This window comes from Meriones unguiculatus, chromosome 9, assembly GCF_030254825.1.
Source record: "Meriones unguiculatus strain TT.TT164.6M chromosome 9, Bangor_MerUng_6.1, whole genome shotgun sequence".
Lineage (NCBI taxonomy): Eukaryota > Metazoa > Chordata > Mammalia > Rodentia > Muridae > Meriones > Meriones unguiculatus.
In genome coordinates, this window is record NC_083357.1 from 10705725 (window position 1) to 10723045 (window position 17321).

A 17321-nucleotide genomic window follows, 5' to 3' on the forward strand; every position below is an offset into this window, starting at 1 on the left:
GTTTATAATAAGCCAGAGAATTTCTCTTGTTGTCGTTAATGTGCTAGAACTGGTTTCAGCTAAATTTTACATGAAAAGGATATATTAACCTGCATAAAATATGTTCATAATCTCAATTTAAAATTAAAAAGAAGGAAAAAAACCCACAACCACATGTACAATATATTGCCCCAAGTAAAAGCCTTGGGAAAAACACAAAAACTTTGCTCGTACCATGCTAGCACCATTTTTACAGAGATAAAAATTCTATGCCCCCCTTGGTGCCCATGCACTTCCCATTATTGTCACAGGGAGTTATGTATGTCGACTGGAGGGAGAATCGATGCCGAAGCTTTGAAAGGGATGAGAGCCGAGGAAAACAGAAGTCATTTGGTTTCATGGGCCTCTCCTCCAGAGAGAGCAGGCGCTGGGGCTTCCAGAAACCGGAAGTGATCAGGAGCAAGTGGAAAAGAGAGCGTCCTGTGCTTAGGGGACATGGGGCTGTCATTTCCATGCAAGAACATTCAGCCACAGGGCAGTATCCATACCCACCAGCCAGGTCAGAGGCTGCACAGCTGCCTCATTCAGATCTCCCTTTCCGCCCCTGCCCTCGCTCTCCCCAGTGTTCACTGAAAGCTGACAGGCAGTGCGCAAGGTGCTGGGAGGAACAGAGCCTGAGCTGTGGAGCCACAGGGTAAAGGCGCTGAACTAGACTGCAGACCAGCCCCGGGTGGGCGGCAGGCCTGATGGTTCTGCTCACAGATGGCCTCTCCTGTGCCTAGCCCACCCTGCACCCAGGAGTCAAGTGGGGCCTCATTCCAGGCAGCCTGTCCCCTGTGTCCGTGGGGACTGTCCCTCCCTGAAGAGCCCTGGCTTGTTTTCCATCTCAGCTTAGCTGATTTGCCGCCTTTATTGGGCACTTCATTTCTAAGATCATTGCACTGCTGGGAAATTTTTTTAAGAAACTTTTTTTTTTTTTGCTCTATTTTGGTTTTGTAATCTCATGAAACAATATCATTTCTGCTCACATTTGATGTTTTTAAGCCTCTTTCATTTAAATGCTCAGTTTTGAACACAGAGTGCTTTAGAGTTGTTATTAAAAGACTTTTTCAATCTCAAACGGAGAATACTAGAAATGAAGTGCCATTTTTGGAAAGAAAGAAAACAAACCCTCGGCACATCTAAGACATGCATCCAGAGAATCAGGAAGAAAATCTGTGCAGGCTTCTGAGCTCACAACCAAACCGTGGCCCATCTGAAGGCTGCTCCTCCTCTGACCAGATTAAATTATCATTTATTATTATACATGTCTAAAGATAAATTTATTTTGTCTTTCTTTTTCTTCAGTGCTGAGGACTGAACGCAGGACTTTTTGTTTATAAGGCAGGCTTGGGCTTTACCAATGAGTTAAATTCTCAACCCCTAAATTGATAGATCATCAATAAATATGCACGATGACCAAAACCCAGTTGAATATAGCTTTAGGACTTGATGCTTGGAATGTGCATAATGAGGAAGAATGCAAACAATTAATGTAGTGTATGCACTCATTGCCCACATTACATACAATGTAAATTTTACAAATGATCAGGTGTCCCCATTGCCATTTTAGATTTGACCTTATCACTTAATTAGTTCATGCCCTGTACACCATGACAGTCCTACTGTCATGGTGATGATTATAATGATGGCAGCAATGGTGATAATGGTGATGGTAATGGTAGTGGTGATGATAAAATGGTAATGAAGGTGATGATGTCGGTGGTAATGTGAGGATGGTCCTGATGGTGGAACTGGTGATGATAGTGGTAGCGGTGGTGGTGATGGTTAGAGTGATGATGGTTCAGTGACCCTTTCCATGTTTAGACCTTGTTCTAATACACATTAGTTCTGGGACAATCCCCTTATTGTCTCCATTGCACAGATGTGGTGAGGTAGTGGCATGTTCTCCTGCTGGCACATGTCACACCTGATCCAATCAGGTGTTTGGTGACAAGTTCCTATTTTGCTCCACCGTGACCCCACTCCTTTTGTCAAAAACACTCAGTCAAGGCCGTTGGTTTCTAGGACATCATTTTCTGTCCAGACCTCATTGGGCAGGTAGGACTATTCTGGCAATTTCGAATCTTCACATGTTAAAACAAAATGCAGTTCCTTTCCTAGGTTCTTATTTCTCTGGCATCGTCTTGGTTATATGCTTCTAAGTGTTGTCCACGCACACAGAAGAGCCTACCCATATCCTTGCTTGTGTTCCTAGCGTACATTATGACTATCTAACCATTGTTGTGGGTCATGGCTGTGGGAGAGGACGACTCCACTTCTGAAGATTGACTGTTTCTTGCACAGTGTCCCTCAGCTGAAATGTTCTTCATGGACTTTCGCCAGCACAGCTCTCCTACCATTCCTGGAGTTCCACCCTGTCTTTTGACGACTGCTGGGGGTCATTTGGTTTCCCAACTCTTGGCCATATATATTGTACTGATTTTCCACTTTTTAAGAAGGGTGTTCTGGTGAAAATGTCCTTGCACACATTCCATTATTTAGTGCATTTCTGTGGGAGACATTTTTTAAGATTGAAGTTATTGTGTGATATATACCTCTTACTTTGATGGAGTCTATCCAATCACTTCCAAAAACCTTACACTATTTTATTCTGCAGCTAACAAAGGATGTGGATGATTGTTTCCTCTCTTATCTTCAGTGTTGGATATCTATTATCTATCTATCTATCTATCTATCTATCTATCTATCTATCTAATCATACATCTGTCTATCCTCTATCTTGATTGTCTTTTAAACCTTAAAGCCATGTGCCTATGTTTTACTCAAAGCTTAGACCTCAGTTCTGTGTTATACTAGAGTTCCTGAAGGTGTGGAAAGAGAAAAAGGAGGTCATGAGGGACACTTCCAGGACCTCTTCCTAAGGTCAGAGATATCTCTGGAAGTATTTTTAATAATGATAGACTTGTTTTATTCAGTTCACACAATTAAATGCATATTCTGGGCCGGGGAGATGGATTTGTTATTGAAAGCCATTAAGACTTGAGTTCAAGTCCCAGAAATTTACACAGAAGCCAAATGTGGTCGCACACACTTGTAACCCAAGCCTTGGGGGCCAGGCAGGATAGAGATGGGCAGACTCCCCAGTGCTGGCCAGCCAGTTTAATCAAGTGGTGAGCTCTGATTCAGTGAGAGAACTTGTCTCAAAGGGGGAATGTATAGAACAGCAGTGAAGGCTCCTGCTGTCAGTCTCGGGCCTTCATGTGTACCTGATAGGGATGTGCACACACAAACACTACACGCGCACATGGCTTCACCACAAACACATGCACTCACAGTTTGAGGGGGTTGCGAGGCAGAGACAAACGGATCCCTGAAGCTCACCGGGCAGCCAGTCTAACCAAATCAGTGAACTCTGGGTTCACTAAGAGACCCTGTCTCAAAAACTGAAACACTGATCGATCAAGGAAGATCAAATTGTTAACCTCTGGCCTTCACACACATGTACATGCACACACTCAAACATTTGCATCACCACCACACACAGGCACACACATGTATCAGGATCGCCTGAACCGTGTGTCTTTCTGAAGGTCAGTACAAAGTCAGTGTGTGCTCCAGCCCACTCCTAATTACCAAAGAGAGCAGATGTCTCTGGCAGCTTAGAGTCAGCCATGGTGGGATTTTGTCTCTGGTTGACACTACCCTTCCGGGCCTGTTTCATTTTGTCCTGTGGCTGAACACTTACTGGAGCGGCTCTGAATGGACTTGAAGAAGTCACCAGAGGCCGGGCTCAAGGACCGAGTTTGCTACTTACTGGCACTGGTCACAAGCAGGCCATTTGTCTTCACTTCTGCCCTTGTAGAATGAAGATGACTGTAATACCCTCTACATAGAGTTGTCATCACACCAAGGAGCTATCAGGTGCTATTGTCGTATCCTAGTGGAAGAAAACAGAAGATAAAGGATGAGACTTTATGGTGTCCAGGAGCAGTATATGATGTGACAACGGTAGAGTCAGGTTGGGGTCAAGGAGGGACTGTGTTTGATAAGGAAGACGCCACAGCAGAGCAAAGGCTTGATAACATGAGGAAGCAATGTTCACTGGGGTGTAGGGGAGATTCTTCCAGACAGAGAGAATGACATGACCAAAGGCCCCGAGGTCATCTCTGTGCAAGGAGAGCTGCCCATGTGTGTCTAAGAAATGCACAAAGACTAGCATGGCTAGAACTCTCTAGTCTGCAAGAGGACACATAGAGTGAACTTAGGAGAGGCACAGGACAAGTTCCTAAGAGGCTGATAAGAACACTTAGTCTTATTGTGAGTGTTACAGGTCACCTCTGGAGAGCCTGGTCGAGGCAGTGCTTTAACTTGTTACTTATCAATGTTCTGCCACACACTACTAAAACACACAGACTCACTCAGAAACAAAACCCCAACTAGCTTTCTTTGGTACTGATTGAGGCCTTGGAGGTCCGTTGCTCTTAGCACACAGTGTTTCCAGTTCACCAAATGCACTTTTCTCTCTGCTTCTGAGTATATCCAAGGAAGCAACTGTGAAGACAACACTTGCTTATAAACTGTTTTAAAAGTGACGGCCCTGATAGTAACAGTAGGCAACACACATAACATTTCCTGTGTGATCGTTGACTTCACCTCACTGGGCAGGTGTGAGAACCCAATGGGAGGGTAAAAGTTACTTGTCAGTGTGCTGAATTCTGCTCTCAAAAGGACCAAGTTGGTTTTCCTCCTTTATCTTTATTGAGTATCATAGCGGAAAACTCTAAATCCTCTTTTCATAAATAGCGATATATGTGCCTGGAGGCGATCCATGCAACTCAACAAAGCCAAGTTCATGCCCAAGGCATTTTGCTTGCAGCATGGTCAAGGGGCCTAGGGCATACTTTTCCCTCCTGAGTATGAATGTTTAGAGACCACGGAGGCCCTGGGTGGGGGAGGCAGAACGTGTTGCATGCTTAGCTGCAGCATTCTCGGTGGCCATGGCTGTGTTTGCAAGGACTTCAGGGAGACTTTGTTTTACCAGTTTCTTCTCTGTTGAATAAAAAATGAGCACTTACCTTGAAGGCAGGAGAGGAAGTCTGCCCCTGACAATTCTCGCGGTCTCTCGGGGAAACAGATTCCTGATACTGCAACTCTGTGGAAATGCAAGCCCGGGTTGGAGCTCTGAGGTGACGTGAGCGCAAAGCTCCCATGTCCTGGGTATTGATCTGCTGCCGTGGTAATGGTATTACCCGACTGAACTCTTCACATTGGCAGCGGGCCGCCACTGCAATTGCGCTTCTCTCTTATTCCTGCAAACTTAATTCAGCAAGCACACCCAGCTGCAATCTCTACGATAAAGCATGGATTTGCAGGAGTCTGCATAAGAGATCATTAAATCCCTGCTCGCCCAGGAAGGGGTAACTTTCAGTTGACTCCACGGAAACCCACCCACAAGACAAAACCCTCAGAATGTGCCCATCAGGAGTTTGAAGTATGTGAGAGGTGCGTACGAATCTCTTGAGATCAGTTTTCCTGGTGTCAGCAGGGTCAGGCCATTCCTTCAGCCCGGGGGTACTATCCATAACCATCGCCCTAAACTGGGGCAGAGAAAGGATTACCTTAGAGCTGAGAGAGGCAGTCTAGGCTGGTATCTGTGTTCTCAGCACCCCACCACTGGCGGAGCAGCAGGATGAGGCTCGGCAGGCTATCGGAGGCTCTGAAGTTTTCATTAACTCTTACTCCTAGAAAGCAAACTTTCCTGCTGCATTCAGACTGTAGCCTGTGTGATCAAAGAAAGTCATGCTGTGGGAGAGAATTTAACTTGGCCATCAATGACAACCTGAGTTTAAGTCCAGGGTTAGTGGGTTCCCCAGGATGGGGGGCTAATGTGCTCCTGACACCTACTAAAGTGAGGAAGGGAAGAACCAAGTGACACTAAGGAAATGGAGCTGTTGAAAGACATACTTCTCAGGTGGGAGGGCAAATGGTACCCTCTGGATGGATGGCAGTTTCTTTTCTTTTTTTTTTTAAATGTATTTATTTATTAGAGTACTAAGTGAAATAAACATGAAAGAAGGGATGCAAAAATCGTACTTGGCAACAGCTGTGGTGCCACACGCCTTCAATTCCAGTATTCAGAAGGGAGAGGCAGGTAGATCATGGGATGAGTTTGAGGCCAGCCAGGGTTACATAGTGAGACCTGTGTAAACAAAAGACAAAGAACAACAATGACAGAATAATACTTGGGGGTCAGAGGCACTGGTGGATGGCTCAGGCACTGGTGGAGTGCTCTTTCAGAGGACACAGGTTCAGTTCCCGGCACCCACGCTGTGGCTGGCTGTTTCTTAAGAGCTAAACATACATTTATCATTTGACCCAGCTATCCCACTATGAGATATTTACTCTAGAGATACAGGAAAAACCCACAAAAGATGAACAATGCATGTTTATAGTGGCACCTGCTATGGCCCAGCCATGTAGATCCCTGACTGGTTCAGGGTTTTCCTGAGGCCAGAGACCAGGCGCTGCCTTTACTTCCTACTTCCATCCTGAACACATTGGCTTCAGTTTTCATTCTTACTGCTTCAGTGGCTCCAGATCCTCTTCATCCATTTTTTTAGAGAGAGAGAGAGAGAGAGAGAGAGAGAGAGAGGGAGAGAGAGAGAGAGAGAGAGAGAGAGAGAGAGAGAGAGAGAGGTCACCTAAGAGATCTGAGCATACAGATGTACAGAGTCCCTCCTCCGGGAAAGGAACCGTTTTTTTCTGTAGGATTTCTCTGCCTTTTGACATGAGCTTTGCCTGCTTCATACTTCAGCCACAGCTTTTCCTGAAGGGCAATGTCTCTGCAACCATCCTGCTGCTTCCTGTGTCCTCAGCACGAAGGGAAGAGAGCCAACAACAATAACAAAAAGTGGCCTTGTTGAGCCGTGGATGGCAAGTGGGCAAGTAGGCAGAAAACATCTGCCAGTAAACGTCTCTCTGGGAGCATAGGTGTTCAGTCAGAAAGGGGAGAATGACGTAGGAGTCAGCTCCTGCCCCAGACTGGGGTGCAGGTCACCTGGAAGCCAAGCTTCTACCTTGGGGGGAAGCAGTTCACTTGGCCTTTGTTGCCACGGTCATTCATTCCTCCCTCACGATGGAGCTCAGCATCCTCCTCCCAGGCAGCACACAGACGCTTATGTTTCTCTTGGCTCTCAGACCATTGCTGTAGAGGACAGGACGGGCAGGGATGGATGTGTCTGGGAGGAGTCTCTGTTCTAGAGCCTCCTGTTTCCAGCTCCATTTCCATTTGCTTCCTCACTGAATAGCACCAGACCTCAGATTCTTCCTTCTCTCCCATCTGCTGTTGACACAGCAATGTCCTAGTGTATGCTCGTCCCTAGGAAGGTGGTTTATCTCTTCTTTTTCCCAAATAAAGTATTTCTTCTTCCTCTATGCTGTGACCAGTAGACTAGTATGCTAGAGCTGCCATAATTAAATTTCATGAATCAAGTAACTTATACACCAGAGGTATTGTTTTCCCCAAGGCTTCAAGTCTAAGATCAACATGGCCGCAAGCCTGATTTCCCCTGATTCCTCTCTCCATAGCTTATATGGCCAGTGTCTGCACAGTGTCATCCCTCTAAGTGCTCTGCGTACTAGTCTCTTGCTGTAAAGAAGTAGCCGTGTTGTATCAACATTCGCTCTACCAACCTCACCTTAACCCAATCATTACTTTAAAGACCACATCTCCAAACCCAGTCACATTCTGAGAGACTATCGTGTAAAAAAACATAGGAGTTTGGCCGGGCTGGGGGCATAATTCAACCCATAAGTCATTTCCCAGACTCTCTTCCTGTCAAAAAATATCCTGGCCTACATGGTCCATACAGTTGTTGCTGATGTGTGAAGGATTCAAAGTGTACAGAGGTAGATGCATGGCCAGATGGAAAGTGAGGAAGCCAGAATGTTGACTCAATAACACGTATTTAGCACCTTCTGTGGGGCAGGGGCTGTGTCAAAACACTCATGTGCCTCTCGCTTACACTCTTGTAACTGACTAAGTAGCTAGTTACTACTGTTCCTGTGCACCGACGGTAGAACTGCCCAAAGTCGAGGAGCTGGCGTTTGAACTGGGTCCAAATTCCTCCTACCCCTCAGTTCTGCAGGCAGGTGAGGGCCATGCCAGAGCTCTCTTCCCCTCCCCATGAACATGACCACTGTGACTCACTGAAGAAGAGTCTGCTGCCTTGGATAGAAGATGCCTTAGTGCATCTTCTCCTCTGTCACCTGATTAGCTAACCACCCTCCAACTGTAGGAAGGAGCCTATATTATTAATTTAAAAATGTATGAAGAGGAGATCAAAGGGCAAAGGGCTGGCAGTGTATTCAATCCTGGCAGTTGCACACAGATGGCATATTCTGCATCTTGTAGGCTCAACCAGCTACAGGCTGAAGATATTTGGGGGAAATTGCATCTGTACTGAACTTGGACACACTTTCACTTTTTGGGTCTTATTATTCCTCAAATGATACAGTGTAGCAACTATTTACAGAGAATTTACATTGTAGCTTCTGTTATAATTCATCTAGGACCACTTAAAGTGTACAAGAGCATGTGTATACAAACACTTTTATATAAGGGCCTTGAACATCTGAGGATGTTGGTACCTGTGTAAACCTTGTGGATTTCAAGGTATTAACATCCAGTAGCTCTAAGGGATAGGGGGAGAACCCGATCTGTTTCTGTGGCTTGGGTAAAAGGCAAAAGAAGGTAAAGGTATGATGTGCACCTGTAATCCCAGCACTCAGGAGTCAAAGGCAGGCAGATCTCTGTGAGTTCAAGGCCAGCCCGGTCTACAGAGTGAGTTCCAGGGAATCCAAGGCTTCACAGAGAAACCCTGTCTTGAAACACAAGCAAGCAGACAAGCAAGAGGAGAAAGAGGAGGAGGAAGAGAAGAGGAGGAGGGGGAAAAGAAAGAAAGGAAGGAAGGAAGGAAGGAAGGAAGGAAGGAAGGAAGGAAGGAAGGAAGGAAATGGGAGAAATAAAAAAGCCAGACTGCTCTGGAAGGTACTTCTGACCCGTTTAGAAAGCTCCACTGCCTGTTTCCAGTAAATTCAGCAGCATCTGTATATAATGAAAGGCTTTGTCAGAGGCCTGTGAGTCCTTCTTTGGAAGTTCCTGTTATGCTTTCACTGCAGCCTAAGGCTTCCCGCAGGCCTGGAAACATAGGGTTAGATGGACTGAAGCATTCTGCTTCCCTTTAAGCATGATGCCTGTGTATAGGCACCCCTCTGATTCTTTGGGGAAATGCTTCTAGAATTCCCCATGAAAACCACAAGGCAAAGCCTTTGTATAAAAGAGTGCATATCTGTATCACAGTGTGGCCTCCTGTGTCCTCCTGTGTTTCTGAGACTGTCCCTAAATGACGTGCCATACTAAATATGATGCTGTATAAATAGTCCATGTGCTGTGTTGTTTGACAGGGGGAAATCCACACATTTAGTACAGATGCAACGCCCCCCCCCCCCCCATGCGCCAACACTTTTAACCAGCAGCTGGTTGCAGAACTCACAGATAGAGAGGACTACCTGTAATTCTATCTCTCCAGCATCCAAAGAGTACCACAGGTCATAAGAGTGCCTTTTTGGAGCCTGTGGTGAAAGAACAGTGTTTCCTGGTCCACCCTCAGAGACCCAGCACTTCTGTCTTGGACTAGAATTACTGTAGACCTGGGGAACAGTATCTCAGCTGAGGAAAGTTGGGTTTGCCTAGCCAAGATGACAGTGAGAGTATCTGAGGCCTTGCGACAGGTCCCTTACCTGGTTCTGTCCCATGGCAAGCCCTTGACAGCTGGGATGGTTACACCACACTGTGTTCCTGGCTCCTGGCTTTATTAGCTGTGCCCTAGTCTTCCGAGAAGCCAGAAACCATCTCTGCGCTACTTCTTAGGTAGACCTTGAGCTTTACTGAGGCATCAGTGCAAACAAAGGCAGGTTGATGAAAACTAGAGAGAAGGATGCCTTTGCCCGCTCTCCTTGGCTGTTAGGACTTTATTTCCAGTTCATCAAGCTAGGGAGTGTAGTTTAGCTCATGTTTGATGGTTCCAGCCAACTGTGCCTGCCAGAAAAACAGTAGGTTCTTTAAAGGTGCCAGGCACTCTATATTACCCATCTTCTGTTGTAAACTGTATACACTCCACACTCCTGAGCCTCCTGTGTGCTGCCTCATATTTTCAATCAAATTATTACACTCCAGAAATATGCATAAGGGAAATGATTGTACACATTTTATGGTGGGTTGTTGCTTGTAGCAGTAATTGAAGTACCTTTTCCACTTATGAAAGTACTAATTTTATTTGTTTTTATTGCTTTTCTAGATGCAATTATTTATTTAGTGTGCTTTGGCTTTATTAAATTATGTTTACTATAGGAACATCATAAAAATGTATGAAAACGACACATCAGCCAAGCCAGCCTGGTGACCTGTATTGAGAAAGCTGGTGTTATTTTTCATATCCAAACGTAATGAAATAACTTAAGAATAAACAGATAATCTGTGCTAGAAAACAATGCGGTTTCAAAGTAATGCAATAAAACAACTGGACAATATGATTTCATAAACCTGGGTTCTAAAATTTACATGAGTTGGGTTTTGAGTACTTATTGGGAGACACGTGGTGTTTCTAAATGGAATCGTAACAATGTGAAATGTAATTAAGCCAGAAGGAGAGAACATACATCGGGCTTTGTTGGCTGGTCAGATATGGATGACTAAGAAGCAATGTAAAAACTTTTGGTGTCAAAAGGCAAGCAGAGATTCCATCCCTACAAATGCGCTTAACCTTGAACTTGAGAAATGGTTAAACACTTGTGCAGATAAATTACAAGTGCCCTGGGCGGGATATGCCAGCATTGAGTTCTTCGTCCGCCCTTTGGCCTCTTGCTTCCAGTCCTCTTGGTGTTCTGTCTCAAAAGAACAGAGGCTTTCTGCTTTGAGAAACTTCATTCCTTGTCAACATTTTTTTTATCCTGGACTTCCATAAGATAAAAAAGATAGAGGCATATAGGCTTTGTTTGTTTGTTTTTAAAGACTGTAATATAAAAATAACAACAAAACAAAAGCTGAAAACCCAAACCTCCAATCTAACACCTAGGTTAGAAACACTGAGTTGCTGAAATGAAAACAGTGATATGACTCTGAATTAGTGACTACTTTACTTATCTAATTATAAATTTAAATTAATCAGTGTGTCTAAATTAATCAGGTATGCCTATTGTAACCCCCAAAAGGTACTAAGCAAAGACTATATGATGAAGTATGAGTCACCTAGCAACCCAGGTTACTTTCCTGGAATCCATGGCTTTTGAGTTCTCCAGTTGCTGATTCCAAGGATAGCACATACACACACGTGCATACATATATGCAAGCACGCATATTTTCACAAATGACACTTCATACAGACCATGTGCAGCTCCATTGGTTTTGAATGATTTTTGATATCTGGGTCAAAACAAACCCCAGGTCTTGCACATACTTGGCAAACAAGTCTATGGCTGAGCTACACCCCAGACCCTAGCTCTATGGATGTCTAAGCGTGTACCATGGTATGTTCCCTTCTACAAATGCTCAGGCTTCTACTGAAGAACTTGAAGCTCTGCTCTGCTCTGCTCTGCTCTGCTCTGCTCTGCTCTGCTCTGCTCTCCTCTCCTCTCCTCTCCTCTCCTCTCCTCTCCTCTCCTCTCCTCTCCTCTCCTCTCCTCTCCTCTCCTCTCCTCCCCTCCCCTCCCCTCCCCTCCCCTCCCCTCCCCTCCCCTCTCCTCCCCTCCCCTCTCCTCTCCTCTCCTCTCCCCTTCTTCTAATGTCCCCTCCCCTCCCCTCCCCTCACCCCCTCTCTTTTCTGTCTCTTTCTCCCTCCTTCCCTCTCTCCCTTGTCCCAAAGAATAATCTCATCAGGAATAGATGAGAGGATATGATACTTTGGGCAACTTAAAAGAAAGAGTTTGGAAATTTAAAGACAAAAAGTTACACTTAGCATGATTGTAATCCCAGCACCCAGGGAAACAGAGGCAGGCAGATCTCTGTGAGTTCAATGTCAGCCTGGTCTTAAAAGCAAGTCCAGGACAGCCAAGGCTCCACAGAGAAACACTGTCTCAAACAAACAAAGACAAACAACAACAAAAAAATTGACGCTTAAGAGTGAATTACAATTTTGACTTTCAGTAACAGTGATTGTGCCAGCATGCATAAGCCCCATGCAAGCCAGACCAAACCTAAGCATGAAGAGAGGAGGTGAGCATGAAGTTACTCCCCTAGGCAGGGAGCTTTTGGCAATTGACAGCTGCTGGAAAGGGGACAGTGAGTTTGAAGAACATTGTCACTTACAGTTTGACCACACTCCACTGAAAGGCCACACATCCAAGAACAAATGGGACTTGATGGAGGTTAAAAACAAAAACAAAAACAAAACCCACAAAGTTGGGTAGGTAGTGAAGAGGGGGATCAGGGAGGAGTTGAGGTGGGGTGACTGTGAGAAAACACCTTGTACGGAGTTCTCGGAACTAAGGACAAACAAAACTATGGGTCTCTTGGCATGGGCGAGCTTGTTTCACTTCGTCTGTGCAAGAGCTGCTGTGCTTCCTCTCCCGGAGCCACTGGCGCCCTCTACCATCCTCGGCATTGTTTCCTAGTGGGTTGTTGGTCTGGATCTTTGCTGAACAGTAAGCCCCTTAGGCATGAGCTGCAAACATCTTGCTGTTCTGGGTTGGCCTTTCACTCAGAGAAGATTTCGCCATCTAGAATAGAACAATGCACCATTTGTAAAAACCATCTTACTCCTAAGATCATTTTCCTAAAACTTCTCCAAATGTTTTTTTTTTTCAATAGTGTTAGGAGTTTACATATCTTATTTGGGGCGACATAGGGTGGGATTTTATTTTATTTTTTTCCAAATATTCCAATAGCATTACTGAAAGATGATACCTCAGTTAATGGCTGTCGTCTCTAGCCAGCCCCACTGATACACTTGTCTGCTCATCTGCCAACATTACCGTATTTATATTAGGTCAGTTGAATAATTTTAATATCACCAGACTTGGATTGCCAATTACTCATTATTTTAACATCTCTTGGCCATATTAAGAAAACATGCAGCTGTGACTATGACATACAAAGAATGATCTTGTCAACAGTGGTTTTTCAATGTAATCAAATGCCTTCCCAGCATATATAGGGGTAATCATGAGGTTTCTTTCTTTTGATCTTTTACTGTTATAAATCATTCAAAAGTACTGAACCATATTTGTGTCCAGAATAAAATTCCCTTGAGTATGATTACCTATCATTTACATACCTCTTCATCCTCCTGAATAAATCTGAATTAAAATAGGTATGAACACAAGGTTTGTTCTAAAACCCATCAAGGTTTTCTTCCTTCTTGTTCTCTGATTAGCTTAATTCCAATGATGTTCCTTGGCTCTTCCTTCAGAAGTGCGCTGCCAACAGCTCTCCTGCTGCTGCAAGACACAGCCCTTCCTTGCTGCCCCTTTGAGGGCATTTAGAAAATTCATATTTCCTACACTTAGCATTTGTCATTTTTATTTTTCTGGGACATTATCATCTTACCCTGTGTTTCAATTTGTGTTTTCAGTATGTTGAGCCAAGCAGTTTACCGGTGTGTAAAATTTCCTTCATTTATATCTGGTTACCTTTTTTTGCTTCTTGTTTTACTAGTTCTTGCTTCTTATATTTTTTCTTTTTTATAGTGATCAGTTTTTCAGTCTATGCACATGATGGGTACTTTCCCAGCACCTGATTTTAGAAATTTTTGTTTGTTTTCTTGTTTTTGCTGCCTTTGTCCTTATTATTTTGTTTGGGGATATTTTTTTTTTGTCATTATTGTTTCTTATTTTGTTCATTTCCTAACGTTTTGAATTTGATGCTTGTGGTGGTTTGAATAGGTATGGCTTCTGTTTGGGAGTGCTATTATTTATTAGGAGATGTGGCCTTGTTGGAGTAAGTATGGCCTCGTTGGCAGAAGTGTGTCCCTATGAGGTTGGGCTTGGGGGTCTTATATGCTCAGTCTATACCCAGTGTAGCTCACAGTCACTTCTGCTGCCAGTGGATCAAGAGGTAGAACTCTCAGCTGCTTCTCCAGCACCATGCCTGCAAGCCACCACGCTTCTCACCACTACAATAATGGACTAACCCTCTGAAATTGTAAGCCAGCCCCAAGTAAATGGTTTCCGTAAGAAGCTTGCCAAGGTCATGGTGTCTCTTCACAGCAATAGAAACTCAAACTTAGACAGTGCTCGACCCTCTTTGTGTTATTAAATAATAAAGCACTTAAACTAGGATTCTTCATGACTGCTCCTCTCTATGTACTCTTTAGCATGTAGCAAGAAATACGTTCCTTCTTCATTACTATTTTCTAGATACTCTGAATTTTTAGTTATGTAATTACACCATCACAAATTTTCTAAGCTTGTCATTAATTGTCGGTAAGCTTGTTTCTGTGTCCTGTACATTTCCTTCTGATCAGTGTTATTAGTCTGTTTTGCTTCTCGGAATTAGGTGTTCTCTGTGAGCTGTCCTCGGCTTTTGTGAGTACTTGATGCCAACATCAACATTCACTGCAGCGTCTCTGGCAGAGCACGGTGTTACACGTGGGGCAGTGAGCTGCATCTTCTTAAGTTACTCACTTGTACATATGCTTTTATTCATCTTTGCCTACACATTTCCTTTATTACCCTATAAGTACTGTGAAAAGCATGTGCTTGGTAAATGGTGAATAATTGGCTGTGGTCAGCTTGAATTGTGTCTTGCTTTTGTTTTTGTGTTTCTGTTATAGCCAAAGATCACCGAGGAAAACTTGACCTACGCTGAGCTGGAGCTCATCAAACCACACCGGGCTGCCAAAGGCGTCCCCACCAACACCGTCTACGCACAGATCCTCTTCGAGGAGAACCAGCTGTAGTGACACCTCCTCTCTGGTGGTCACCTGTGCTCCTGGTTATTTATGATACTCAGAAACAAACGCCCTATTTTTGTATTTTCACCTGTGCCTTCGGCATGGTGGGGAGGCCCTTCCCACAGCATTCGGATGTCTTCTAAGAGGTACACACTCCCCATGAAAGAAGCTCTTGCCATGTCTCCTAAGACAAGAGGTCCCTGGACTGATCAGGGGGTACGAGGACCCTGCTTCGGAGGGTATCTGCTGAGCCAACCCTATCACCTTCTTCTCCTCTTCTTGAGTCTTAATTTGTTAGGAAAAAAATTAAATCTTAATTTTGATCAGCTACCCACGCCGTGTCTAAAACATCAAGCACTCCATTTATAGACACAAGAAATGCCTATCGAGGCCACAGAGAGAGGCGGTTCTCTGAGGTTCAAATGGTAATGCTGGGGCGCCCAGAGCACAGCAAGCCCCTGATGGTGATGGCAAGCAGCCACTTAGGGTGGCAAACATCGTTTTTAATAGATGCTCTGAAGCTGACCACGTAACGTCAGGAGAGCTGGTGTCTAAGGTCTGTCTCAGAAAATTGTAGTACTTCTCTTTAGACCCATCCTTCCCGGGGGGGCTGTGGGTCCACAAAGAGCACCATTGTAAAGTGCTTATCCTCTTTTGGCAGAGAGGTAGGAAAACATTGTTTTTCTTCTCTAAAGACTGGAGTGTGGTTCCAGTGGGTACATCATGTAAGTGAACAAAGTGTGCCAAGCTCAGTCAACTCTTGCTCAAGGGAAGACAGCCTTTCGCCATTCCCTCAACATAGGAATGGAAGTATGAGCCATGCCGGAAAACTGTTCAGGAGAACTCAGCTCCTGACAACTGCTTTGTCCATCTCAGCCTCGGATGCTAACTCTGATGGTCTCGGGTAGATGTCAGAGGACTGTGGGGCATAAGTCCACGGAGAAGTTGCTCTGTGGACCCACACAATGTACAGAGATGTCGTCGGACTTCATGAAAGTAGCCCCACTCTGTGAGAGACAGAGAGACACCCTGGCATCCGCAGTGCCGTTGAGGATGCTTGTTGACTTCCGTGTACCCTGGTCGCCACTTACTACACTCTATAAACGTTGTTTGGCTATGTAATTTACCGTGTATATATGATAAATTATCTATTTTAAACACAGCTGGGGTGTGTGTTGTCCCTTCTATGTCCCTGTGGGACTTATATTGAGTTTCTTAACCCCTAATCACCTTGGATTTTCTGTATGTGATAAAAAAAGAAAAAAAAAAAGTCCCTCCTAGGATTCTTGAAGGTTAAATGGGACAATAAGCATTGCAAGATTCTGGAAACTATAAGCCAGTTCACAAACAATCTCTCTTGACATTCATGCTAAAGCCACTTTGCACTTTAAAACCAATGAAGCAAGCAAACTTTATATTTGCAGTGTGTGGGTTTGAACCCCGGGCTTTGCACATGGTCTAGCGGGCCCTCTACCTCTAAGCTGTGTTCCTAAGCCTGTAGCAGCTTTTACAAGCAACTTTTTACCTGCAAACTTAGTCCTATAGCAATAACATTCACACTTACCCAGGGTTCCTTGTCAATATTTCTTGTGTTTATTGTACAGTGTCCAAAGGGAGCAGCTATTTTTTTTCCTATAAAAACTGGTGTGGAAGTCTACCTTCTTTGATAACACCTGCGCCTTGCTCTTCTTTCTGTGCCTGAACATGGCTTTTGAAGAAGAAAGTCCACTTAGGGTAAGGTACTAGAACTTTCCAGAGCATCTTCTTTGGAAGGTGAAAACCACAAATAGCACATCACTGATACCATGATTACCCTAGATAATACTGTATTTTATCACAACAGGGTTCTAGCAGGTGGACGTGTAATGTTTTAAGGATACAGTGATTTCCTGATTTGCACACATAGCCATATAGGTAGACAAGGACACTGAGGTGCCAGTTAGGAGTAGAGAGTGGGGCTTAGAGCCATCACACATGAACACATTCCACTGAGAACAGTACATGCTTTTAAGAACCATCTAGAAGCTGTAACTTTTACAGCTTCACCTTCGCAGTTGCCTCTCAAGTTCTGGTCCACACTAAGTTGTGGGAATGGGGTACTTACTGAACATTTTCCTTTAGGGGAGCAGAAGCCTCACCGCATCCTTTTTTGTCTGCCTTTCCCCAAGGAGACCGCACAGCACTCTCAGAGCAGTAGAAATGAGCTATTTGCACCTGGTGCTTATTTGAAGTGACATATTTTGGCATTCTTGCTTAGAAAATGGGTCTAGTCACTCATCCTCTACCAAATAGGCCACTAACCATGAATTGACATTTCTAAAGCTAAGTGAGGGAAAACATCCATTAACTAGAAAGTGCAGAGTTCTTGCTACAAGGCATCAATAGGAGCAA

General features: G+C 44.4%; 1 protein-coding gene across 1 annotated transcript in view; it reads left to right on the forward strand.

The window, feature by feature from the left end:
* Vstm4 (V-set and transmembrane domain containing 4) overlaps positions 1 to 16092 on the forward strand; it is a 77884-nt gene extending 61792 nt beyond the window's left edge. Inside the window, exon 8 of the mRNA XM_021655040.2 lies at positions 14811 to 16092. Within this exon, the coding sequence (XP_021510715.1) occupies positions 14811 to 14936 (126 nt within the window). The 3' untranslated portion in view covers positions 14937 to 16092. The remainder of the gene's footprint in view (positions 1 to 14810) is intronic.
* Positions 16093 to 17321: the final 1229 nt, after the last annotated feature.